The 26,638-nt window shown below is 52.6% G+C and overlaps 1 protein-coding gene across 1 annotated transcript; it reads left to right on the top strand.

The window, feature by feature from the left end:
• On the top strand, positions 1-26,105 carry LOC119958158 (peripherin-like). The gene is made up of 9 exons (XM_038786487.1): positions 1-646; positions 16,985-17,045; positions 19,246-19,341; positions 19,983-20,144; positions 20,848-20,973; positions 22,751-22,971; positions 25,136-25,179; positions 25,295-25,368; positions 25,690-26,105. Exons 1-9 carry the CDS (start codon positions 135-137, stop codon positions 25,735-25,737), a joined length of 1,344 nt encoding a protein of 447 aa, XP_038642415.1. The 5' UTR covers positions 1-134; the 3' UTR covers positions 25,738-26,105.
• Positions 26,106-26,638: the final 533 nt, after the last annotated feature.

The raw sequence follows: 26,638 nt of genomic DNA, 5'->3' as shown, positions 1-26,638 counted from the left end.
AGGGCTGTTATTCACCGCAGAAGGCGTGGTCAGCCATCCTTTGGAGTGCTTTATAAAGAACCTGGAGAGGTGAGGAGCATTCATTCAGCTTTTCTCCCAGCCTGGAGGCATTCAGCAGCAACCCAGCCCCCAGCATGTCTTCCTATCGTGTGTCCAGCAGCAGCACAGCCTCTTACAGGAGGACGTTTGGAGGACCCTCCGTGTCCCCTATCTCTGTGTCCAGACTCTCCAGCTCTGGCAGGCTGCTCAGCTCGCCAGCCTCTCTAAGGAACCCCAGCAGCTACCGGCATAGAGCCAGCACCCCAGCCTCCCTCAGGAGCTACCAGGACAAGGTCGACTTCTCGGTGGCCGACGCCCTCAACCAGGAGTTCCTGACCACCCGCACCAACGAGAAGGTGGAGCTGCAGGAGCTGAACGACCGATTCGCCAACTTCATCGACAAGGTGAGGTTCCTGGAGCAGCAGAACGCTGTCCTGGTGGCCGAGCTCAACCAGCTGAGATGTAAGGAGCCCAGCAGGGCTGGGGATGTCTACCTGCAGGAGATCAGGGAGCTGAAGAGGCAACTGGACCTGGTGGTCAAGGACAGGGACCGCATCCAGGTAGAGAAAGACAACCTAGTGGATGACCTGCACAACTCCAGACAAAGGTAAAAGCTCTGCACCCCTACAAATGGGAGTGACTCTTAAATCAACAATTGGGGATGGGCTGAATGGCTCTTGCTCTTTATTTTATATCTATAAAGAATATCTCCATGCTTTCCCCAGACACACCTTTCGCTCCCCACTGTCATGTTTTTAGGATAATCTAGATTGTCAATGCGCCTCATCTTTTGTTACACAGGATTCAGGGCTCAACTGTTTGAAGCAATCTTCATAAGGAGAGCGTGGGGGGGGGGGGGGGGGGGGCAGGGGGTGGGGAGGGGCGGGGAACAATCCTAACTATTGCTAATGGATAAAGTAAAATGGGGAGGTGGACAAGGGGAGTGATGGGGACAATGGGAGTGATGGGGACGAGGGGAGTGATGGGGACGAGGGGAGCAATGGGGAGGTGGACAAGGGGAGTGATGGGGACAAGGGAAGTGATGGGGACAAGGGGAGTGATGGGGACAAGGGGAGTGATGGGAACGAGGGGAGCAATGGGGAGGTGGACAAGGGGAGTGATGGGGACAAGGGGAGTGATGGGGACAAGGGGAGTGATGGGGACGAGGGGAGCAATGGGGAGGTGGACAAGGGGAGCGTTGGGGACAAGGGCAGTGATGGGGACAAGGGTAGTGATGGGGACGAGGGGAGCAATGGGGAGGTGGACAAGGGGAGCGTTGGGGACAAGGGCAGTGATGGGGACAAGGGCAGTGATGGGGACAAGGGTAGTGATGGGGACGAGGGGAGCAATGGGGAGGTGGACAAGGGGAGCGTTGGGGACAAGGGGAGTGATGGGGAGGGGGACAAGGGGAGCAATGGGGAGGTGGGCAAGGGGAGTGATGGGGAGATGGACAAGGGGAGTGATGGGGAGGGGGACAAGGGGCGCAATGGGGAGGTGGGCAAGGGAAGTGATGGGGAGGGGGACAAGGGGACCAATGGGGAGGTGGGCAAGGGGAGTGATGGGGAGGTGGACAAGGGGCGCAATGGGGAGGTGGGCAAGGGGAGTGATGGGGAGATGGACAAGGGGAGTGATGGGGAGATGGACAAGGGGAGCGATGGGGAGGGGGACAAGGGGAGCGATGGGGAGGGGGACAAGGGGAGCGATGGGGAGGGGGACAAGGGGAGCGATGGGGAGGTGGACAAGGGGAGTGATGGGGAGATGGACAAGGGGAGCGATGGGGAGGTGGACAAGGGGAGTGATGGGGAGGTGGGCAGGGGGAGCGATGGGGAGATGGACAAGGGGAGTGATGGGGAGATGGACAAGGTGAGTGATGGGGAGGTGGACAAGGGGAGCGATGGGGGGGTGGACAAGGGGAGTGATGGGGAGGTGGGCAAGGGGAGTGATGGGGACAAGTGGAGCGATGGGGAGGTGGATAGGGGGAGTGATGGGGAGGTGGGCAAGGGGAGTGATGGGGAGGTGGGCAAGGGGAGTGATGGGGGGGTGGACAAGGGGAGCGATGGGGGGGTGGACAAGGGGAGTGATGGGGGGGTGGACAAGGGGAGCGATGGGGAGATGGGGAGTGATGGGGGGGTGGACAAGGGGAGTGATGGGGAGGTGGACAAGGGGAGTGATGGGGAGATGGACAAGGGGAGCGATGGGGAGGTGGACAAGGGGAGTGATAGGGAGGTGGACAAGGGAAGTGATGGGGAGATGGACAAGGGGAGCGATGGGGAGATGGACAAGGTGAGTGATGGGGAGATGGACAAGGGGAGCGATGGGGAGGTGGACAAGGTGAGTGATGGGGAGGTGGACAAGGGGAGCGATGGGGAGATGGACAAGGGGAGTGATGGGGAGGTGGACAAGGGGAGCGATGGGGAGATGGGGAGTGATGGGGAGGTGGGCAAGGGGAGTGATGGGGACAAGTGGAGCGATGGGGAGGTGGATAGGGGGAGTGATGGGGAGGTGGGCAAGGGGAGTGATAGGGAGGTGGACAAGGGAAGTGATGGGGAGATGGACAAGGGGAGCGATGGGGAGATGGACAAGGGGAGCGATGGGGAGGTGGACAAGGGGAGCGATGGGGAGGTGGACAAGGGGAGCGATGGGGGGGTGGACAAGGGGAGCGATGGGGAGATGGGGAGATGGGGAGGTGGGCAAGGGGAGTGATGGGGAGATGGACAAAGGGAGTGATGGGGAGATGGACAAGGGGAGCGATGGGGAGGTGGACAAGGGGAGCGATGGGGAGGTGGACAAGGGGAGCGATGGGGGGGTGGACAAGGGGAGCGATGGGGAGATGGGGAGATGGGGAGGTGGGCAAGGGGAGTGATGGGGAGATGGACAAAGGGAGTGATGGGGAGGTGGACAAGGGGAGCGATGGGGAGGTGGGCAAGGGGAGTGATGGGGAGATGGACAAGGGGAGCAATGGGGAGGTGGACAAAGGGAGTGATGGGGAGGTGGACAAGTGGAGTGATGGGGAGGTGGGCAAGGGGAGTGATGGGGAGGTGGACAAGGGGAGTGATGGGGAGATGGACAAGGGGAGCAATGGGGAGGTGGACAAAGGGAGTGATGGGGAGGTGGACAAGGGGAGCGATGGGGAGATGGACAAGGGGAGCGATGGGGAGATGGACAAGGGGAGCGATGGGGAGATGGATAAGGGGAGTGATGGGGAGATGGACAAGGGAAGTGATGGGGAGATGGAAAAAGGGAGCGATGGGGAGATGGACAAAGGGAGTGATGGGGAGGTGGACAAGGGGAGCGATGGGGAGATGGACAAGGGGAGCGATGGGGAGATGGACAAGGGGAGCGATGGGGAGATGGACAAGGGGAGCGATGGGGAGATGGACAAGGTGAGCAATGGGGAGATGGACAAGGGGAGCGATGGGGAGGTGGACAAGAGGAGCGATGGGGAGGTGGGCAGGGGGAGTGATGGGGAGATGGACAAGGGGAGCGATGGGGAGGTGGACAAGGGGAGCGATGGGGAGGTGGGCAGGGGGAGCGATGGGGAGGTGGGCAGGGGGAGCGATGGGGAGGTGGACAAGGGGAGCGATGGGGAGGTGGACAAGGGGAGTGATGGGGAGATGGACAAGGGGAGCGATGGGGAGATGGACAAGGGGAGCGATGGGGAGATGGACAAGGGGAGCGATGGGGAGATGGACAAGGGGAGCGATGGGGAGATGGACAAGGGGAGCGATGGGGAGATGGACAAGGGGAGCGATGGGGAGATGGACAAGGGGAGCGATGGGGAGGTGGACAAGGGGAGTGATGGGGAGGTGGACAAGGGGAGCGATGGGGAGCTGGACAAGGGGAGTGATGGGGAGATGGACAAGGGGAGCGATGGGGAGATGGACAAGGGGAGCGATGGGGAGGTGGACAAGGGGAGCGATGGGGAGGTGGGCAGGGGGAGCGATGGGGAGATGGATAAGGGGAGTGATGGGGAGATGGATAAGGGGAGTGATGGGGAGATGGACAAAGGGAGTGATGGGGAGATGGATAAGGGGAGCGATGGGGAGATGGACAAGGGGAGCGATGGGGAGGTGGACAAAGGGAGTGATGGGGAGGTGGATAAGGGGAGCGATGGGGAGATGGACAAGGGGAGCGATGGGGAGGTGGACAAGGGGAGCGATGGGGAGGTGGACAAGGGGAGCGATGGGGAGATGGACAAGGGGAGCGATGGGCAGGTGGACAAGGGGAGTGATGGGGAGCTGGACAAGGGGAGTGATGGGGAGGTGGGCAGGGGGAGCGATGGGGAGATGGACAAGGGGAGCGATGGGGAGGTGGACAAGGGGAGCAATGGGGAGGTGGGCAGGGGGAGCGATGGGGAGATGGACAAGGGGAGCGGTGGGGAGGTGGACAAGGGGAGCGATGGGGAGGTGGACAAGGGGAGCGATGGGGGGGTGGACAAGGGGAGCGATGGGGAGATGGGGAGCGATGGGGAGATGGGGAGTGATGGGGACAAGTGGAGCGATGGGGAGGTGGATAGGGGGAGTGATGGGGAGGTGGGCAAGGGGAGTGATGGGGAGGTGGACAAGGGGAGTGATGGGGAGATGGACAAAGGGAGTGATGGGGAGATGGACAAGGGGAGCAATGGGGAGGTGGACAAAGGGAGTGATGGGGAGGTGGACAAGGGAAGTGATGGGGAGGTGGACAAGGGGAGTGATGGGGAGATGGACAAGGGAAGTGATGGGGAGATGGACAAGGGGAGCGTTGGGGAGGTGGCAGGGGGAGCGATGGGGAGATGGACAAGGGGAGCGATGGGGAGATGGACAAGGGGAGCGATGGGGAGATGGATAAGGGGAGTGATGGGGAGATGGACAAGGGAAGTGATGGGGAGGTGGACAAGGGGAGCGATGGGGAGGTGGGCAGGGGGAGCGATGGGGAGATGGACAAGGGGAGCGATGGGGAGGTGGACAAGGGGAGCGATGGGGAGGTGGGCAGGGGGAGCGATGGGGAGGTGGGCAGGGGGAGCGATGGGGAGATGGACAAGGGGAGCGATGGGAGGTGGACAAGGGGAGTGATGGGGAGATGGATAAGGGGAGTGATGGGGAGATGGATAAGGGGAGCGATGGGGAGATGGACAAGGGGAGCGATGGGGAGATGGACAAGGGGAGCGATGGGGAGATGGACAAGGGGAGCGATGGGGAGATGGACAAGGGGAGCGATGGGGAGATGGACAAGGGGAGCGATGGGGAGGTGGACAAAGGGAGTGATGGGGAGATGGACAAGGGGAGCGATGGGCAGGTGGACAAGGGGAGTGATGGGGAGATGGACAAGGGGAGTGATGGGGAGCTGGACAAGGGGAGTGATGGGGAGATGGACAAGGGGAGCGATGGGGAGGTGGACAAGGGGAGCAATGGGGAGGTGGGCAGGGGGAGCGATGGGGAGATGGACAAGGGGAGCGGTGGGGAGGTGAACAAGGGGAGCGATGGGGAGGTGGACAAGGGGAGCGTTGGGGAGGTGGACAAGGGGAGCGATGGGGAGGTGGGCAGGGGGAGCGATGGGGAGGTGGACAAGGGGAGCGATGGGGAGATGGACAAGGTGAGTGATGGGGAGGTGGGCAAGGGGAGCGATGGGGAGGTGGACAAGGGGAGTGATGGGGAGGTGGACAAGGGGAGCGATGGGGGGGTGGACAAGGTGAGTGATGGGGAGGTGGGCAAGGGGAGCGATGGGGAGGTGGACAAGGTGAGTGATGGGGAGGTGGGCAAGGGGAGCGATGGGGAGGTGGACAAGGGGAGTGATGGGGAGGTGGACAAGGGGAGCGATGGGGGGGTGGACAAGGTGAGTGATGGGGAGGTGGGCAAGGGGAGCGATGGGGAGGTGGACAAGGGGAGCGATGGGGAGGTGGACAAGGGGAGATGGATAAGGGGAGTGATGGGGAGGTGGACAAGGGGAGTGATGGGGAGGTGGGCAGGGGGAGCGATGGGGAGATGGACAAGGGGAGCGATGGGGAGGTGGGCAGGGGGAGCGATGGGGAGGTGGGCAGGGGGAGCGATGGGGAGATGGACAAGGGGAGTGATGGGGAGGTGGGCAAGGGGAGCGATGGGGAGATGGGGAGTGATGGGGAGGTGGGCAAGGGGAGCGATGGGGAGATGGACAAGGGGAGCGATGGGGAGATGGACAAGGGGAGCGATGGGGAGGTGGACAAGGGGAGTGATGGGGAGGTGGGCAGGGGGAGCGATGGGGAGATGGACAAGGGGAGCGATGGGGGGGTGGACAAGGGGAGTGATGGGGAGGTGGGCAAGGGGAGCGATGGGGAGATGGGGAGTGATGGGGAGGTGGGCAAGGGGAGCGATGGGGAGATGGGGAGTGATGGGGAGGTGGGCAAGGGGAGCGATGGGGAGATGGACAAGGGGAGCGATGGGGAGATGGACAAGGGGAGCGATGGGGAGGTGGACAAGGGGAGATGGATAAGGGGAGTGATGGGGAGATGGACAAGGGGAGATGTCCAATGCAAGTTCATTCTGATCTCAGTCTAAAGTAGAATATTTGACACGTTCTGAAGTCTGATCTTACCTGATTCAAGCATTCTTGTCCATCGAATGAGGCACAGATTTTGCTAAAAATACTTACTGTGATGAACTCAACATAACCTCTCCACAACAATAAAATGTGCATCCTATTCCTCTCCACAATTCGTGCTGGCCTTATTTTACAGCAACAAAGATAGAAATGGTGTCATATCGGTGGAGCCATCACTGTACCGCAGAGCAGAAAGGTGTGGCTGATTCGCTGCCTGGTGAGTTCTCTATCTGAGTTAATGCAGCTGTAGAGAGACATGGAGTAGAGTTCAGGCACATCCTTACTGACTGATAAAGCTGGCACATGAAGATTGGGGAATTGTCAATATATTTCCAAATCAGGATGGTGTGTGGTTTCAAGGAAACTCCAGGTGGTGGTGTTCCCAAACATTCACTGCTCTTGTCCTTCGGGCAGGAAGAGTTTGCGGAGTTTGCTAGGATAGTTTTCTGTCCCTCCAATTTAGCGTGGCCAGTCCACCTACCCTGCACATCTTTAGGTTGTGGGGCTGAAACCCACGCAGACACGGGGAGAATGTGCAACCTCCACATAGAACATTACAGCGCAGTACAGGCCCTTCGGCCCTCGATGTTGCGCCGACCTGTGAAACCAATCTAAAGCCCATCTACACTATTCCCTTATCGTCCATATGCCTATCCAATGACCATTTGAATGTGTTTAGTGTTGGCGAGTCCACTACTGTTGCAGGCAGGGCATTCCACGCCCTTACTACTCTCTGAATAAAGAAGCTACCTCTGACATCTGTCCTATATCTATCTCCCCTCAATTTAAAGCTATGTCTCCTCGTGCTAGCCATTAACAACTTATCATAGAATTTACAGTGTAGAAGGAGGCCATTCAGCCCATCGAGTCTGCACTGGCTCTTGGAAAGAGCACCCTATCCAAGGTCAACACCCCCACCCTAGCCCCAAAACCCAGTAACCCCACCCAACACTAAGGGCAATTTTGGACACTAAGGGCAGTTTATCATGGCCAATCCACCACAGACAGTGACCCAGAGCTGGGATCGAACCCGGATCCTCAGCGCCATGAGGAAGCAGTGCTAACCGCTGTGCCACCTATTTCAGAGGGCAGTTAAGAGCCAACTACATTGCTGTGGGTCTGGAGTCACATGTAGGCCACACCAGGTAAGGATGGCAGATTTCCTTCCCTAAACCTAAAGGACATTAGTGAACCAGATGGGTTTTTATAACCATCCTGATGGTTTCATGGTCTCCATCACTGAGACTAGCTTTCTATTCCAGATGGAAAAATTCCATAGCACTATTTTAAAGAATAATAGGGGCGTTCTCCCCAGTGTCTTGACTAATATTTGTCCACCAATCAACATCACAAAATAAAGGATTATTTGGTGACTATCACATTGCTGTGTATGGGAGCTTTCTGTGCGCAAATTGGCTCTGAGGACTTTGTAGCCCATGGGTGGTCCAGGACAGGGCATGGCACTGCCCCCTGGCGCATTGGCAGTGCAAACCTGGCACTGCCAAGGGGCAGGGGCTGAATGGGCGTAGCCTGAAAGGGGCGTGGCCTGAAAGGGGCGTGGCCGGAAGGAGGCGTGGCCTGAACGACGTTGCATGAAGTGGTGGGGGCATTTGGTGACCCCCATAGCGGGGTGTCACTCATCTAGCGGGGGTGGGGGGGTGGGGGCACGCTGGTACCAGCGATGGGGGTAGGCTCTAAATCCCCAATGCCAGCACTGTGGGGGGGTTTAATGTCACCTTGCACCTTGATTTTATAAAGTTCTGTGAAGCCGGGCTTGCCCCTTTCAATGCCAACACAAATCATGGCCGTCTCCATAAAATGACTAAGTGCGGGAAGATTGCGATGGGAATCGCGTTGGAACAGCTGGCACGATTCGCACCGATTTCTATGCCCAAAATCACACTGTCGTTTTTTTTGCTAAATCCACCCTTGATCGTTTTTATTCTCAGGGAAAAATGCACCGACTGCTTCTCTTATTCTATTATTTAAGGATTTCCCAGGCAGCCATACTCCGAGCAGCATGTGAAACGTGATTTCAGTGTGGTTACACGTGGCTTCTGATGGTGTCTAGAGAGCTATTGGTCAAGCTCGGCTCAGTGGGCAGAGCTGTGCCTCAAACCTCCCGGCTGGCACTGAAGCCACATGATCTTGGGTGACACTCCCTGGCAGTACTGAGGGAGTGGTACTGAGGGAGTGCTGTATTGTTGGAGGTGCCTCCTGTTCGATGAGGCTAACGACGGTCTTGTGGCGCGCAGTGGGGTAGCGCCCCTACCTCTGAGTCAAAACCCCAGGTGTGGTTCCCATCCCAGGACTTAATGGCCAAGAAAGGTGCGTTCATAACGCGGCCAAACAGGTTGATTGTATCAAACTGCAAATCCTTTCAAACACACTAATGGCTGGCAGGAAGTGTGCCAGAGGCTCTGGTCAGCCAGGCTTAATGTAGAATGGCGCCCCTTAAACTATAAGCCCCTGGCGACAAACAAGCGACCTGTTCTGGGAATTACTAGCTATGGAAACGGATAAAGGCTTGCCTTGATACAACTGCTAGGTGTGCGAAGGGAAAATAAGAGGCCACACCTGGGGCGCGATTCTCCGCTCCCCACGCCGGGTGGGAGAATCGCGGGAGGGCCTGGCGACTCACGACTCGCCCCCCCTGGCGCCCCCCGCAATTCCCCCACCCCCCCGCTCAGAAGAATCGGCGCTCGTCGTTTTTCACGGCGACCGGCGATTCTCCGGCCCGGATGGGCCGAGCGGCCTGCCGTTCCTGACCGGTTCACGACGGCGGCAACCACACCTGGTCTCTGCCGTCATGAACATGGGCGCCAAAGGCCCGTTTGAAGCTTGTGGGGGGCGGAGAGGGGAGTGAGCACCACGGCCGTGCTCGGGAGGGGACTGGCCCACAATCGATGCCCACCGATCGTCAGGCCGGCATCTCAAAGCGACGCACTCTTTCCCCTCCGCCGCCCCGCAAGATCAAGCCGCCACGTCTTGCGGGGCAGCGGAGGGGAAAACGGCCATCCCGCATGCGCGGGTTTGAGCTGTCAGCCGTCGTGACGTCAGCCGCGCATGCGCGGGTTGGAGCCGGCCAACCTGCGCATGCGCGGCTGACGTCACATAGGCGCCGCCGTTGCGTCAAGGAGGTGCGCCGAGAGTTACGGAGCGCCGCTCCGAGCCCCCCGTGTGGGGGTGAATAAGGTGAGAGGAGCGGCCTCCGAGGCCGTCGTGAAACTAGGCCAAGTTCACGACGACCTTCCCGATTTATCGCGGGAGCGGAGAATTCCGCCCCTGATGTCCCTTCCATAACCAATACAATTTGGCCTAGCAGAGATTTTGAGATGTTTGTCTTGGTGTTTGGCAGAACCCAGGCAGCCCCTCCAGGTCTGCAGTTTGGAAACAAGGGAAGCCATATTGACAAGAACCTGACTTTGTTCTTCACCTAACCTACTGGATTCCCCTTTCCAGTTGGTATCTTATCACAGATAAAGACTGCCATACATGTGTTCTTCAAACAATCCAAAAACTAACTGGGCAGCCATGAAGAGATCCATATTTACTTGGGATTGCAATAGCTGGGTCACTGATCTTTTCACAGTAACTTCATTGCAGTGTTAATGTAAGCCTACTTGTGACACTAATTTTCAAAAAAAAAAGAGTACCCAATTCATTTTTTCTCCGATCAAGGGGCAATTTAGTGTGGCCAATCCACCTACCCTGCACATCTTTGGGTTGTGGGGGTGAGACCCACGCAGACATGGGGAGAATGTGCAAACTCCACACGGACAGTGACCCAGGGCCGGGATCGAACCTGGGACCTCGGCACCATGAGGCAGCAGTGCTAACCACTGCACCACTGTGCTGCCCTACTGGTGACACTAATGAAGATTATTATTATTGAAAAAAACTATTGTTTTCTATGTGTTCTTGCCCATAAAACCATCGAACCCCTACAGTTCAGAAGAAGGCCATTCAGCCCATTGAGTCTGCACCAACCCTCTGAAAGAGCACCCTACCTAGGCCCAAATCTCCTGCCCTTTCCCTGCAACTCCACCCAACCTTTGGACACTAAGGGGCAATTTATCATGGCCAGTCCAACTAACCTGCACATCTTTGGACTGTGGGAGGAAACCGGAGCACCCGGAGGAAACCCACACAGACACGGGGAGAATGTGCAGACTCCGCACAGACAGTGAACCGAGGTTGGAATCGAACCTGGGTCCCTGGCACAGTGAGGCAGCAGCGCTAACCACTGTGCTGCCATGATGCCCCTAAATCTGAAACATTGGAGTCAATTTTTACCCAACATTGGTAAACTGATGGCTTTACCCCTTGCCCAGTGTTACTCTCCATTGAAACCCAGCTCTCTGGGTTTTCTGCTCTGCCAATTGGATAACAATTGTTTTTAATCCTGAAGGGTTCTGTGTATTGGGACTTCATAGCGGCAAATACTTTCCATTAACAATGAACCCACAGACCCTGCTTGGGTTGCCATTAACTGTGATCCTCTGCGAAATGCATTATCTCCCAAAGCCACCAGTTTCTTTATTAGTCTGGAAGTGTGTTCCATTAGTGAAGTGCAGACTAATTGAAGTCATTTCCTTTCCGCTATCCAATGGTCCAGTCTGCAGTAATTTGCAGATAGTCTCTCCTGGAGGCAAACATCAGAGAAAGGAACATAAACGTTAAATGCATTAAGTCATCCAGCACACTGGACTTCCATGTCTGTCAATTAAGAATAATACTGGAGGCTGATTTATTTACGATTGGTTGGCCCATTAATTCACCATTTGCCACTGGGTCGAAATCCTGGAACTCCCTCCCTAACAGCACAGTGGGTGTACCTACACCACAGGGACTGCAGCGGCTCAAGAAGGCAGCTCACCACCACCTCTTTTTTTAAAAAATAATTTTTATTGAGATTTTCCAAAGGCTGCCACCGCTTAAAGAACCCTTATACTGATCCCCTCAGGGCAAATTTCACCCTCTCCAATTTAATGAACCCCGCCATATCATTGACCCAGGCCTCCACGTTTGGGGGCCTCTCATCCTTCCATTGAAGCAAGATCCTCCGCCGGGCTACTAGGGACGCAAAGGCCAGAACACCGGCCTCTTTCGCCTCCTGCACTCCCGGCTCCACTGCAACCCCAAAAATTGCGAGTCCCCAGCCTGGCTTGACCCTGGATCCTACCACCCTCGACACCGTCCTCGCCACCCCTTCCAGAACTCCTCCAGTGCCGGGCATGCCCAGAACATATGGGCGTGGTTCGCTGAGCTCCCCGAGCACCTAGCACACCTGTCCTCGCCCCCAAAGAACCTACTCATCCTCGTCCCAGTCATGTGGGCCCTATGCAGCACCTTGAATTGGATGAGGCTAAGCCTCGCACAGGAAGAGGAGGAATTCACTCTCTCCAGGGCATCCGCCCACGTCCCCTCCTCAATCTCCTCACCCAGCACCACCACCTTCTCAAGGGGCAATTAGGGATGGGCAACAAATGCTGGCCTAACCAGCGACGCCCACATCTCATGAATGAATACAAAAACATTTGAAGGCCTCAATCTGCTTTCAGGCTGAGGGCCTACCCCCCCCAGAGTAAAATGACTGTGAGGTTGGGACAGGCAGGAACCAGGAGGGAATCCTGTCCATGCAATTTCACAGTCCCACTCTCCCCCCCGGGGTCACTGTCTGTGCGGAGTCTGCACGTTCTCCCCGTGTCTGCGTGGGTTTCCTCCGGGTGCTCCGGTTTCCTCCCACAGTCCAAAGATGTGCAGGTTAGGTTAAGGGGTTATATAGGGTGGGGGAATGGACTTCGGCGGGGTGCTCTTTCAGAGGGTCATTGCAGACTCGATGGGCTGAATGGCCTCCTTCTGCACTGTCGGGATTCTATGATTTCAAGCCCTCTTGCTGACTTTTAAAAAAAAATTCAGAGTGCCCAATTCGTTTTTTTTTCTAATTAAAGGGCAATTTAGCGTGGCCAATCCACCTACCCTGCACATCTTTGGGTTGTGGGGGTGAAACCCACGCAGACACGGGGAGAATGTGCGAACTCCATACGGTCAGGATCGAACCCGAGTCCTGATTTATACACATAATCTATGCTGACATATCAGCACTGCTGGAGTGCTGCTGCGTTACTGGAGGTGCTGTTTTAATAATAATAATAATAATCTTTATTGTCACAAGTGGGCTTACATTAACACTGCAATGAAGTTACTGTGAAAAGCTCCTAGTCGCCACATTCCGGCGCCTGTTCGGGTCACAGAGGGAGAATTCAGAATGTCCAATTCACCTAACAGCACGTCTTTCGGGACTTGTGGGAGGAAACTGGAGCACCCGGGGCCAGGATCAAACCCGGGTCCTCAGCGCTGTGAGGCAGAAGTGCTAACCACTGCGCAACACTGCCGCCCAACGATTTGTATTTCGATACAGACAAACGAGGAGCCTAATGTTCAAGGCTTGATGTCTTTCTCAATAATAATAGCTTATTATCACAAATAGGCTTCAATGAAGTTCCTGTGAAAAACCCCCAGTCGCCACATTCGGGGAGGCTGGTACGAGAATTAAACCCGCGCTACTGGCCTTGTTCTGCATTACAAGCCAGCTGTTTAGCCCACTATGCTAAACCAGCCGCTGGTTCTTGCAACTGGAATCTGAGCAACTGCAATAGCCAGTTAATAACTAGCCTCAATCAGGGTGTAGGCACAAAGCCCTCTGTCATCCCAGGATAGGGAGGAGAGAAAAACACTGTGGTCCCACTCCCTCCTCCACTATCCTGGCTCAGACCGCAGACACTCCCGCCCAGGATCTTCCCAATTTTTCACAACTCCAAAACATGAGCACGTGATTCGCTGACCCCCGCCCACACCTCTCACACTCACATGCTACCCCCTGAAAGAACCCACTCATTCTCGCCCGAGTCATATGCACCCTGTGCACCACCTTAAACTGTATCAGGCTCATCCTCGCACAAGAGGAGGTCCCGTTTACCCTTCGCAGTGCCTCACTCCATACTCCCCAATTGATCTCCATTCCCAACTCTGCTTCCCATTTCTCCTTGATCTTCATCAGCCGCTCGCCTCCCTGCTCCCCCAGCCACTTATATATATCCCCGATTAACCTGCACATCTTTGGACTGTAAGGGGCAATTTAGCATGGCCAATCCCTCTAACCTACACATCTTTGGACTGTTGGCGGAAACCGGAGCACCCGGAGGAAACCCACGCAGACACAGGGAGAACGTGCAGACTCCGCACAGTCACCCAAGGCCGGAATTGAACCCGGGTCACTGGTGCTGTGAGGCAGCAGTGCTCAGCGACCTGTAATGGCTCTTGGTTAAGTAACGCCTCATTTTTAAAATTCACACTTGTTTTCAGATTCCTCCATGGCCTCATCCTTCCCTATCTCTGTCACCCGCTCCTGGTCCACAACCCTCTAACATCTCTGTGCTCCTTTATGGCCATTGTGCATACTGATTATAATTGCTCCATCATTGTCACACCACCTCAGCTTGGCACACCGCCTCCGCATCATGTGCTGGAATTCTCTCTCTCAACCACTCTGCCTCGCTTTTGACCTTTAACCCTCCTTAAAAGCCAACTCATTGACCAAGCTTTTTGGTCATGTGACCTAATACCTCCTCATATGGCTCAGTGTCGGAGTGTATTTATTTTTGATAATCGTGACTGTGAAGTGCCTCAGGACCTTTTTAAGTTAGAGGCGCTATATAAATGCAAGTTGTTGTTGGCTGAAGATTGGGGGCTGGATTCTCCAATAATGGGGCTCCGTCCCCACACTGGCGTTTCACTCTGGACTTTCCTTCAGAAAGTTCTGAGCAATTCTCCAACCAGAGGGCCCCGGAGTGCTTCTCGCATCTCTGGCTGCGGATACGGGAGCCTGCACTTCCAGTCGGGAGTCCGCACATGCGCACGGCGACGGCCTACACGCCCGCGGATCCGTGCTGCCCGATCGTTCCCCTGGCCGTCCATGAGGCCCCCACGGTGATTGATTCTCCCGCCGCCCCACCAACGCAGCCGCGGACTGAGTCTGCAGCCACCACCTGAGATTCCCAGCGGCCAATACATGGTTAGAACCACGCCGTTGGGAACTCGGTCAGTTTTGCGCGGAGAATCATGCGGGGGTCCTCGGTCAATGGCCCCCTACCCCGCGCCGCGTAGATCCGGCGCGAGCGAATCCCGAGAGATTCTTGCTTCAGCGGCGCCGGTCCTGATTTCCTTGTAAACGGCCATTCTCCGCTCCCGTGCCGAACGTGAGTTCGGCGCAGGGCTGCGGAGAATCCAGCCCAGGGTTTAGGATCAGCCCTCTGCAATTGAATCGGCCGATGAAGCTGATTGTCAGCCCGTGTGAAGAATGTCCACACAGCTGAGGTGCTGGAGGCCTTCTGGAAATCTGACTCCAGCAAGGAGAGCGAGGGACAAAGATGCTTGTAAAACACCCCTCTGCTTATCCAGTAACCCAGTTGCTGCTCAGGAGGCAGCACTCGCATCTAAATGAGGCAACATTACTGCTTCTGGGGACCTGAATGTTGCTCGTCAAAGTGTAGACACAGGTTAAAGTTTTGAACACTGAATTTAAATAAGAAACCACTGAGCTGGTAGCAAGAAGGAGCAGAACTATTCAAGGTGCTTTTGTGTGGCTCCATTGTAAATGCATTAAAAAGAAACATACCATACACATAGCAACCAGAGCAGTTTTACCCCATGGTGCTGCTTTCAAAAATGACCTCAAACGCTGCCTCTTTTCTTTAGTTGTTGCCATGTTTTTCTGCCGTCACCGTTTGGGGCTTCATTTTTATTTTTGAAACCCAGGACACCGTGGAACATTAAGTGGTGGGAGCAATTTGTAAATTAACAGGATTTCTCGTTTCCTTTGATTTGTCAAGTGCTACTGATCAAATGTGTCTGGCGGTTTTGAGGTCCAAATTATTTCCCTCCAATAAAGGTCATTTGAAGGTGCATCCTATTTGTTATCCCCCGGGAACTGGATTCGCTGCTAAATTCACAAGGTTTATATTCTACCCCTCCAATCTGTTCCACGTGGTGTGACAATGGTTTCTCTGTCGGATTCAAAAGCTCCTATTGTCACTGCAGTTTTAAAAGGTGGGTTTAGCGGCCATCTCTGTGTACGTTCGTGAACAGCATCACCGGCCTGTCTGTGTTTTTTATGGGCATATTCGCTGGTTCATGTCCTTAACAGTCTCCTCAGTGGCTTAATTACGGTGCTTAAGTCAAGTCATGTAGATCAGGAAGGCTCCAGGTTCAATTACAGGCCTGAGTGATCTTAGTGTATGAGCTTGTGGGGAGGCCTTGCAAATGATTCCAAAGCCCCACAGCAGCCAGGATTCCAGAGGTGTAGCACAGCGAGATAGTGTCCACAGGAGAGGAGGGGGAGGGGAGGGGGAGGAGGAGGGGGAGGGGGAGGAGGAGGGGGAGGGGGAGGAGGAGGGGGAGGGGGAGGGGGAGAGGGAGGGGGAGAGGGGGAGGGGGAGGGGGGAGGGGGAGGGGAGGGGGAGGGGAGGGGGGAGGGGAGGGGGAGGGGGGAGGGGGAGGGGGGAGGGGGAGGGGAGGGGAGGGGAGGGAAGGGGGGGAGGGGGGGAGGGGGGGGGGAGGGGGGGAGGGGGGGGGAGGGGGGGGAGGGGGGAGGGGGGGGGAGGGGAGGGGGGGAGGGGAGGGGGGAGGGGGGCATCTTTTAAATCCTGATTACTCAAGTCTCACAACAACAACCTTCAAAAACAGTTGGTCAATAGAGGCCCCTAGTGGATGGCTACAACAATCTATATTCTGCCATTGATCCTCAGAACATGCCAGAATTTCTCTGCTATTATCTCCCAAAGGTTTTCTCAGTTGGTAATGTCCTCGGAGTGAAAACGCTATAGGAGGTTCCGTTCAGGAATATCCGTTGACAACCTTGAACTATGTTCTAGTGCAATACTGACGGGGGGCTGTACCCTATAGCAGGTTCTTTTGCCAAGATGTTGAAGTGAGGCCTCCATACCAGCCTCCTCTGATACTCAGGAAGGCATTAATCCCAGGCCGCTGTTCAACCAAGAGCGGGGAGTTCACCTGGTATATACCGGCCAACATTCCTCCCTCAGCCAACACCATTAAAACACATATCTTGTCACATTGCAATCTGTGTTTTGGAGTCTCGCCCTGTGCAACAAAGAAAAAAAAAGTAACTGCTGTGGTTTTCTACATAGTGGCACTCATTACACTCTGGAATAATTATTACAAAGCATTTGGAGATGGGATATGGTGCTACTGAAATGCCTCCATGTTCCATGGCTCCCTGCAGCTGTGTGGCTGAGACGGGGGATGGGATATTTGTGCTTTAACTATCTGGCTGGGAAGTCAGTAATGTTCGTGTGGAATTGTGTTACAGGTTGGAAGATGAAGCCCAGAAGAGAGAGGATGCCGAGAATAACCTGGTACTGTTCAGGAAGGTGAGAGTCTGAGAGAAGCTGCTGGTTTAGCTCAGTTGGCTGGGCAGCTGGGTGGTGATGCAGAGCGACACCAGTAGCGTGGGTTCAATTCCCCGTACCGGCTGAGGTTATCCATGAAGGCCCCGCCTTTTCCACCTTGCCCCTCGCCTGAGGTGTGGTGATCCTCTGGTTAAATCACCACCAGCCAGCTCTCCCCCTCAAAGGGGGGGCAGCTCTCCCCCTCAAAGGGGGAAGCAGCCTATGGTCATCTGGGACTATGGCGACTTTGCCGTACCCAGGTTTAAAGCAGTTTCTCTGCTGCTGTGGATGCTGGATAAAGAACTCCCCAATAAAATTAAAGCAAGATGCTGGAAATCTGAAATGGAAACAGAAAATACTGGATAAACCCAGCAGATCTGGATCCCTCGTCTGCTGAAAATTGCAATAGTGCACAGAATGTCCAGAATGTACAGACTTTACAGTCGTCCCATAAATGCCAACACAAAAATCGTGCAAAAGCTGACATAGTCCCTGAAATCCTCGGCACAGCCTGGATACAAACCTGTGAATCCTCTTTTTCCTTCCATATTATTTCTGGGATTTTATCAGTGTTTTTAGTGACTCAGTTTTGTTTTTATAAGCCTTGCATGTTACGTGTAAAAATAGGTAGTAAGGGCAGCATGGTGGCGCAGTGGTTAGCACTGCTACCTCACGGCGCTGAGGTCCCAGGTTCGATCCCGGCTCTGGGTCACTGTCCGTGTGGAGTTTGCACATTCTCCCCGTGTCTGCGTGGGTTTCACCCCCACAACCCAAAGATGTGCAGGGTCGGTGGATTGGCCACGCTAAATTGCCCCTTAATTGGAAAAAAGAGAATTGGGTACTTAAATTTTTTTTTAAAAACGTGCTCTTCTCTCTTCTTGCCCTCCCAGCAAGTGCCACCTTTGAGCTGATGACTACCTATAATCATTTTTATTATTGTCACAAGTAGGGTTACAGTTACTGTGAAAAGCCCCTAGTCGCCACACTCCGGCGCCTGTTTGGGTCACAGAGGGAGAATTCAGAATGTCCAATTCACCTAACAGCACGTCTTTCGGGACTGTGGGAGGAAACCGGAGCACCCGGAGGAAACCCACGCAGACACGGGGAGAACGTGCAGACTCCACACAGACAGTGACCCAGGGCTGGGATTTGAACCTGGGTCCTCAGTGCCGTAGTCCAGTGCTAACCACTGCGCCACCGTGCTGTCCCTTGCAAGGGAACTCTGGCGTGTGAGAGAATGCCATGAGCACTGACTACCAATGCAAAACGGTGACAGTTGGCATGCATTCAGTGCCAGCACTTTGCCCTGATGTGGCCAGATAGACCTTGGTCGTGCACGGGTCATGAATGGCAACAAAGTCCATTATGCAAAAACCTCCTAATGGTCCTTCACAAGTTAGAAAGGAACGAGGACACTGAGGCAAGGAGGGGTGACCAGACGTTTGGATAACGAAAGACTTTTGAGGGTTTTAGAGAAATGTCTCCCTCTCTAAAACATTTCTTCATGCACAAAGTGGTAGAAGTGCAGAGCGCTCTCCAACAAGAATCTGTAGGTGCCAGCTCAATTAGTGATTTTAAATCAGAGATTCTTCCTGTTTTAAATATTATTAAATCATATAAAAGGATATGAGGCCAAGGTGAATGAATGACTTCAATTGGAAAAAATGAATTGGGTACTCTAAATTTATTTTTAAAAAAGCTACAAAACCTGGGTAACTTTCGATAGGTAAAGTGGAAAGTTTTACTTCAAAGCCAAGGATCAAACCAAACTTTTAGCTTTAAAAACTGAACACCGTTCCTTGCAAACAATCCTATTATAACAACAAGCTCAAGCAGAGGCATTAATATGTCTTTTTTTTTTAAATGTAGAGTGCCCAATTCATTTTTTCCAATTAAGGGGCAATTTAGAGTGGCCAATCCACCTGACCTTTGTGTTGTGGGGGTGAGACCTACACAAACATGGGGAGAATGTGCAAACTCCACACGGACAGTGACCCAGAGCCGGGATCGAACCTGGGACCTCGGTGCCGTGAGGCAGCAGTGCTAACCATTGCGCAATCGTGCTGCCCGTGGGATTAAAATGTCTTCTTTTGCCCTTTCTCCTTTTTCTAATTCCCCTTTTCCTTTTCTCCTTTCGTCCCTCCTGCTCCTTCCTTCCTTTCCTGAAACACAAACCCCGCAGGATGTTGATGATGCGACTTTGTCTCGATTGGAGCTGGAGCGAAAAGTTGAGTCACTGCTGGATGAAATCGAATTTCTCAAGAAGATCCACGATGAGGTGAGCTGTTGTTGGTTTGTTTTCTTTCATATCTACTTCAGGGAATGTCGCACGTGGGAACAAAACTTTTTCCTCTTTGTCAATCCAGAATTCTTGACTAGGCCCAAATCCAGTTTAAAACGTTCTGTCTGGTAACCATTATTTCAGACACCTTTGAGTGTCAGTTGTTCTTCAGTTGTCAGCAATCTTGCTTCTGTGGGGAACAAAAATGGATCTTTTCATTGTTTTTCTCTTTGAGGGTTCCATGGTCAGAATTAGCTTGTCAATAGCCATTCTGTCAGAATGCTCATGTGTCAATTTGATTGATTAAGTGATGTGACCATCAATTCATTCGGAACACGATTGGAAGTAAACTGTGGTTTTAATAGTCTTACAACTGAGCCTGCCTGCGACCAGAAGAACTGAAGGCAGGCTCACATGGCTGCAGCACTTTATACTTCCGGTAGTGGGAGGGGCCATGGGCGGAGCCAAAGGTGGAGCCCTGTACAAGCTCCTCATCTCCCCCTATGGGCAGAGCCGCGCAACGGCTCACAGACAGAGCCCACAAGGACACAATACCATATCAAACAATACAGTGTGAATTACATTCACCACAACAGGCGTCTCAAATTTGGATGTTCCTCTCTTCTTTCCAATGCCAGGAGCTGCGGGACCTCCAGATGAACATGCAGGCTTCACAAGTACAGGTTGAGATGGAAGTGGCAAAGCCAGACCTGACCGCAGCTCTGAAAGAGATCCGCACACAGTACGAGACTATTGCCACCAAGAACGTGCAGGAGGCCGAGGAGTGGTACAAGTCCAAGGTAAAATCTCAGTCAGATTCCGCAACCCCTGCAGCGCTAAGATCCTGTCCTGGGGCCTATTACTGCAGGCCTCAAGTACTCCTACAGCACCCTGTGTCTCTCTTCTGAAGCAGTTCAGCAAGGTTTATTCATAAGTGACTACATTTAAAATGAACACTCTGTTTCCTGGGATGTTGGCACAGACGTATTGACCAGTTGGCCTGACAGCTTTAACACTCAACCACACAGAGTAGACTAAAGTCAGCTGTAGGTCCAGAGTGCTGAAGGGTAGCAGGCCCTTTTCTTTAGCAATGGTCACCTTTTTGTTCTGATGCCAGCCTACAAATGAGCAGATTTATTCAGTTCCATGTCACAAAATGGAGACCTAAATGTAACACATTCCTCCTCGCCCCAAGTATCTCTTCTCTATTCCTGCTAATGGTTGCTCATGTTCAATTCCAGTTACACAGGTGCCTCACCCCCTCCCCAGTGGCCATTCTTCCTTTGTGAAGCTCGATGATGGCTATCACCAGCTTTTTGATCATGATGCGCGGCAGTATGGCTGAGCCTGGTCTTCTCTTCACGCATTGTCCACAGGTGCAGGCTTTCTAGGCCTCCCTGTGTCTGTTCATGCTGTGCTGCCTCACAGCGCACACTTTCTGCTTTGTCCTGTTTGAACAGCTGCCTCACTTGTAACTGCCTCTGTCTCCACTCTGTCCAACAGTTCACCGATCTGACTGACTCTGCCAACCGGAATACGGAAACCCTGAGACAGACAAAGCAGGATCTCAACGAATCACGGCGTCAGATCCAGAGTCTGACCTGTGACCTGGATTCCCTGAAAGGAACGGTAAGTGAGAACAAAGCCTAGACAGCCAATCAAGGGGGGGGGGGGGGGTCACCAGCTTCATGCAGGCAGTGTACTTTGAGTTAAAAGTGTCAGCATTGGCTTGCCATGTAGCAGTTTTGCCTCCTAGTTATAAAGTTGTGGGTTCAGGGTGGTGCAGTGGGTTAGCACTGCTGCCTCACGGCGCCGAGGTCCCAGGTTCGATCCCGGCTCTGGGTCACTGTCCGTGTGGAGTTTGCACATTCTCCCCGTGTCTGCGTGGGTTTCACCCCCACAACCCAAAGATGTGCAGGCTAGGTGGATAGGCCATGCTAAATTGCCCCTTAATTGGGAAAAATGAATTGAGTACTCTGAATTTAAAACAAGAGATGTCTGAAGTCTACCTCTTTGAAAAAACTGTTAGTCATCTGTCCAACTGTTTCCTTTTGTGGCCCGTTGTCAACATTCGATGAATAATGCTCTCTTTAAGCACTTTGGATTGTTCTGTGATGTTAAGAGTGTTAGAAAATGCAAATTGGTGATTGCACAGCTGTTGAATCCGCGATAAGTCAGTACGCATAGACGATAGCAGAAATTTATAGACCCAGGTTTATTTCAATAAAATGCTAATACTCCTCCACTCCCCTAAAGGTGTCCTTCCCCAACCCACAGCTGGGCTGGGGTTTTTATACAGCTGGGGACTCTCCATGTAGAGGGGAAGCCCCACCCCTTAAAGGGGAAGTGTCGCCCCCCCCCCCCCCCCCCCCCCCCCCCACCCCCCCTTTAAAGGGGAAGTTCATATTCCGCGGATGTCATGGGAAATCGAATTGTCCTGATTCCGGGACCTCCATTGTGGTTACAACAACAGCTTTTGACAATTTTCCAAAACCTCAGGGAAAAACGGCCATACGGTGGGGGGAATGTGTATTTACAAATGTAATTTGCAATTAATTATCCAGTTAACTTGTATAATATTCATGTGAAAAAATGAAATGAAAAATGAAAATCACTTATTGTCACGAGTAGGCTTCAATGAAGTTACTGTGAAAAGCCCCTAGTCGCCACATTCCGGCGCCTGTTTGGGGAGGCTGGTACGGGAATTGAACCGTGCTGCTGGCCTGCTTTCAAAGCCAGCGATTTAGCCCAGTGAGCTAAACCAGCCCCATGTTTGTTAGATCCTGGTATCATATAATTGAGCTGTTGAATAAACAGCATAAAATATACTCAGTAACAATCTGTCAGCAATGGGTAAACAGGATGGAATGATGACTTTTTCTGTTAGTCAAGCAACGTCAAACTAGGCCCCAAACAAGCTCCAGTTGTCAAATTGTATCCTGATAGGATTGGTTCATTGGGGATTTCTGTTGGTTCATAGTCAATTTTGTATCTCTGGTGTGGTGTATGCATTCAGGGAGTGATGCTTATCTCTGGTGTGGTGTATGCATTCAGGGAGTGATGCTTATCTCTGGTGTGGTGTATGCATTCAGGGAGTGATGCTTATCTCTGGTGTGGTGTATGCATTCAGGGAGTGATGCTTATCTCTGGTGTGGTGTATGCATTCAGGGAGTGATGCTTATCTCTGGTGTGGTGTATGCATTCAGGGAGTGATGCTTATCTCTGGTGTGGTGTATGCATTCAGGGAGTGATGCTTATCTCTGGTGTGGTGTATGCATTCAGGGAGTGATGCTTATCTCTGGTGTGGTGTATGCATTCAGGGAGTGATGCTTATCTCTGGTGTGGTGTATGCATTCAGGGAGTGCTGTGTGTAGACAGGTGAATCTGTTGTATGGTTTGCCTGTAGAATGAGTCTCTGCTGAGACAGCTACGGGAGGTGGAAGAACAGTTTTCCGTTGAAGCATCTGGCTATCAGGACTCTATTGGCCGCCTTGAGCAAGAGGTTCATCACATGAAGGATGAGATGGCGAGACACCTGAGGGAGTATCAGGATCTGCTCAACGTCAAGATGGCCCTGGATATTGAAATTGCCACCTACAGAAAACTGCTGGAAGGGGAAGAGAGCAGGTGAGCTGAGCACGTTGGGTAAATCTTTCCTCAGCGAGCAAAAGGCATCATAGATAGTAGGTAGTGCTTCAGGCCCCTGTTGCTATGGGGATGGTCACCCCAACAGCAGTTTTCCATGAGAGTGCCACGGTGATGCGTTTCATGGGCAGCACGGTGGTGCAGTTGTGAGCTCTACTGCCTCACGGTGCCGAGGACCCAATTTTACAATACAAAACAATACCCCTCCCTCAAACCCTCCCTCCATCAACAGTCAACGGTAACCAACTCCCAAAAATGCATGATTAACAAACCCCAACAATTGTGGAACCCATCACTTCCCCATCTCCCCCCCGCGCCCTGGAGAAAATGTCACGTTTTTTTCAGGGTCAGAACCCCAGCAGGTCCCCCGGCCATCCCAAGGCACAGGGTGGAGAGGCTCCACCCCAACAGCACACACCACCAAATCAGCGAGACAAAGGCTAAAATGTCTGCCCCCGCTCCCACCTGCTTCTCCCCTGGCCAGTCCGAAACCCCGAATATGACTTCTAGGGGACTAGGCTCCACGTCCACAAACATTCACACACTAGTCCTGGAAGGTAGAGCTCTCGCTGAGGGTGAGCCAGAGACAAGTATAACTAGTTAGCCCACGGAGACGAAACAGAAACCGAGGAACCTGCATTCAGATAGCCACCTTCTCCCATTCCCAGGAGCTCCCAAAGTACTTCTCCACCAGTGATTTTCCTTTTAGTCAAATGCACGTGCCAATTTGCTAAGATCCCACCAATGAAATGAAAATGAAAAATGAAAATCGCTTATTGTCACGAGTAGGCTTCAAATGAAGTTACTGTGAAAAGCCCCTAGTCGCCACATTCCGGCGCCTGTTCGGGGAGGCTGGTACGGGAACAGGTGCTGGAATGTGACGTGCATTTGACTAAAAGGAAAATCACTGGTGGAGAAGTACTTTGGGAGCTCCTGGGAATGGGAGAAGGTGGCTATCTGAATGCAGGTTCCTCAGTTTCTGTTTCGTCTCCGTGGGCTAACTAGTTGTACTTGTCTCTGGCTCACCCTCAGCGAGAGCTCTCCCAGGACAATGGCAAGGGAGATAAATGTTCAATTCATCTGTTAGCAGCAGTGGGAAGAATGTTCACCAGGATACTGCCCTGCTCCTCTTCACATTGTGCTATGGGGTCTGTAACGCCCACCTGAGCAGTTGGAAGAGGCAGACGGGGGTCCTCGGTTTAACGGCCCACCTGAACAGTGACACCTCTGGAAATGCTGCACTCCCTCAGTACTGCAGTGAAGTGTCAGCCTAGATTATGTGCACTTGAGTTGATAACAGGAGTAACCCGGGAGCCTCTTGTCAGTCTGAAAAGTTGGAAATATTGAGATTATGAATTAAGCCATGAGTGTGGGCCCTGATTGTATATGCAGACAATCTTACTCAAATGGGCCTTGCACAGGCAGCATGGTGGCGCAGTGGTTAGCACTGCTGCCTCACGGTGCCGAGGTCCCAGGTTCGATCCCGGCTCTGGGTCACTGTCCGTGTGGAGTTTGCACATTCTCCCTGTGTCTGCGTGGGTCTCGCCCCCACAACCCAAAGATGTGCTGGGTAGGTGGATTGGCCACGCTAAATTGCCCCTTAATTGGAAAAATGAATTGGGTACTCTAAATTTATATTTAAAAAAAGAATGGGCCTTGCACCTAAGTCGTGGGAGTAGTGGGGGTAAACAGCCAATGATGGACATTGTTGAGAACCAGAATAGGGTATCCCCGAGCACCACACATCCAGTCAAGAAATAAGGGAATCACTTGCAGCCCAATAGTTGCACAATTGGAAGACACTCAGAGAGAAGGACCGGGGCAGATCAGAAGCATCACACCCACTACGTGGCTCAGAGCAGACTGGTTAGTTAGACTGAGTTACTATAACAACATTAGCAGGAGAGTCAAACTCAAGTAGGAGAATTGTTAACTGTTCAATAAATGTGTTAACCCTATCTCCAAGTCTGAACCTTCCTTTGCCAGAGCATACATCAAGGAAGCAGCTTATGTCAAATGAAGAAGTAGAACACAACACCGATGTTTTCCAATCCCTTACCAATTCCTTGCAGTATTCCTTTCAAGCTAAATTTGAGGTAAAATATTCTGGAATTAGCAGTCATGAACTGTCTCTTTGTCTCAATAGGATTTCAGTCCCAGTCCAGTCCTTTTCGTCGCTCAGCTTCAGAGGTAAGTCTATGAGGCCTCGGAAGCCATCTGAACCATTTAAGATGGAAACCTTTCATATCAGTGTGCTTGGAGACTGTTCAATAATTCCGGTTTGTGTTTGGTTCTTCCATTTTAGATTATGATCACAATTCAGATATTCCGAGCAGGAAGACCGTGTTAATCAAAACTATTGAGACCCGGGATGGAGAGGTGAGAATTATTGATTAAGAGAGCTGTGTGGCTTCCTGTACTCTCGCGTTTCAAACTGCCACCGTACTGCCCTCCCTACTCCTAGATCTTGTGCTCTTTTTGGGGAAATGGGGATTGCTTTAAAAGTGAGGTTCGTTTTTGTGGGATGTGAATAATTGGATCCTTTTCCCTGGGACAGGGCCTTCTTTTTTCAGGGAAAAACCAAACCCAAATCTTAAAATTAGGGGTGGGAAATGGACATGCCCACTGAACACACACACGCATACCTGCCGATTCACAATTGCTTGATTTTTAAATGTAATTTTTGTTTTGATTCTATAGGTGGTAAATGAATCGAGAAAGGAGCAACCGAAGGAGCATGATCATTGAACGGTCCCAACCTCGAGCGATAGTTTGAATTTGGGAGCTGAGTAAAACAGAGAAGCAGAAGAGAAGACTCATTTTTAATTTGCCTTTTAGTTTTCATTTGCCCTCATTTCTGTTTTCAAAGTGTAAACTTTTCCAATCAATCCATTGTACCGTAACCCTGGAGGCTTTCCCTACACAGCAAGAAAATCCAGGGCCTAACACATCCTTTACATTCAAACACTTATTCAGCTCATTATTCAAACCTTTACATTCCGAAGTCTACGCTTTCTTTTTTACAAAATGGGCATTTTCAAATGTATGTTGCTCCCCTGAGCTCCGATGAACTAGTCTGCTCAGCCGACCAAAAATCATCGATCTCAGTTTTTGAATTGATCCCATGTGCAAACAGAAAGTCGAGTCTATTTATTCCATTGAATCCTTTAAGCATCCTAGTGCATTGTAACCCAAGGGAGCAACATGACCTGAGCAAGAACAAAAGGTATTTTTCACCCCAGAAGTTTAACCTAAGTATATTGCCCCCTGATGACCTGTTTAGACGAGGAGGCCCCAGGTTGGTTTTGCAGCCTGAGCTCAATTAGTTGGCCACAGTCAAAGCGGCAATCGGTGTCAAAGATCTGACAACATGCATGGGACCAGATTAGCTTTGTCCTTTTCTGTTTTTGTGGTGTGCGGTTTAAGTGGAATTTTAGTTGCAAAAGTAAAACAGTCGTCAAGGCGACGCTTTTCACAACACTTTTGTGGGTTAGCGCAAGATGAGGCTTTAGTAAATGTTGAGTGGAGCAGGAATGAAAAATTGCTACAGGTGACAGCCAGCATGGGGTATGGGTGTCACACTCTGTGTTTGAGAATCGCTAGTGATACGCTTTGTGCATGAAAGATGCGATTTAAATACAATCTGTTG

This window comes from Scyliorhinus canicula, chromosome 28 (genome assembly GCF_902713615.1).
Source record: "Scyliorhinus canicula chromosome 28, sScyCan1.1, whole genome shotgun sequence".
Lineage (NCBI taxonomy): Eukaryota > Metazoa > Chordata > Chondrichthyes > Carcharhiniformes > Scyliorhinidae > Scyliorhinus > Scyliorhinus canicula.
The sequence above is the reverse complement of the archived record's forward strand: the minus strand, read 5'-3'. Positions and strand labels throughout refer to the sequence as shown.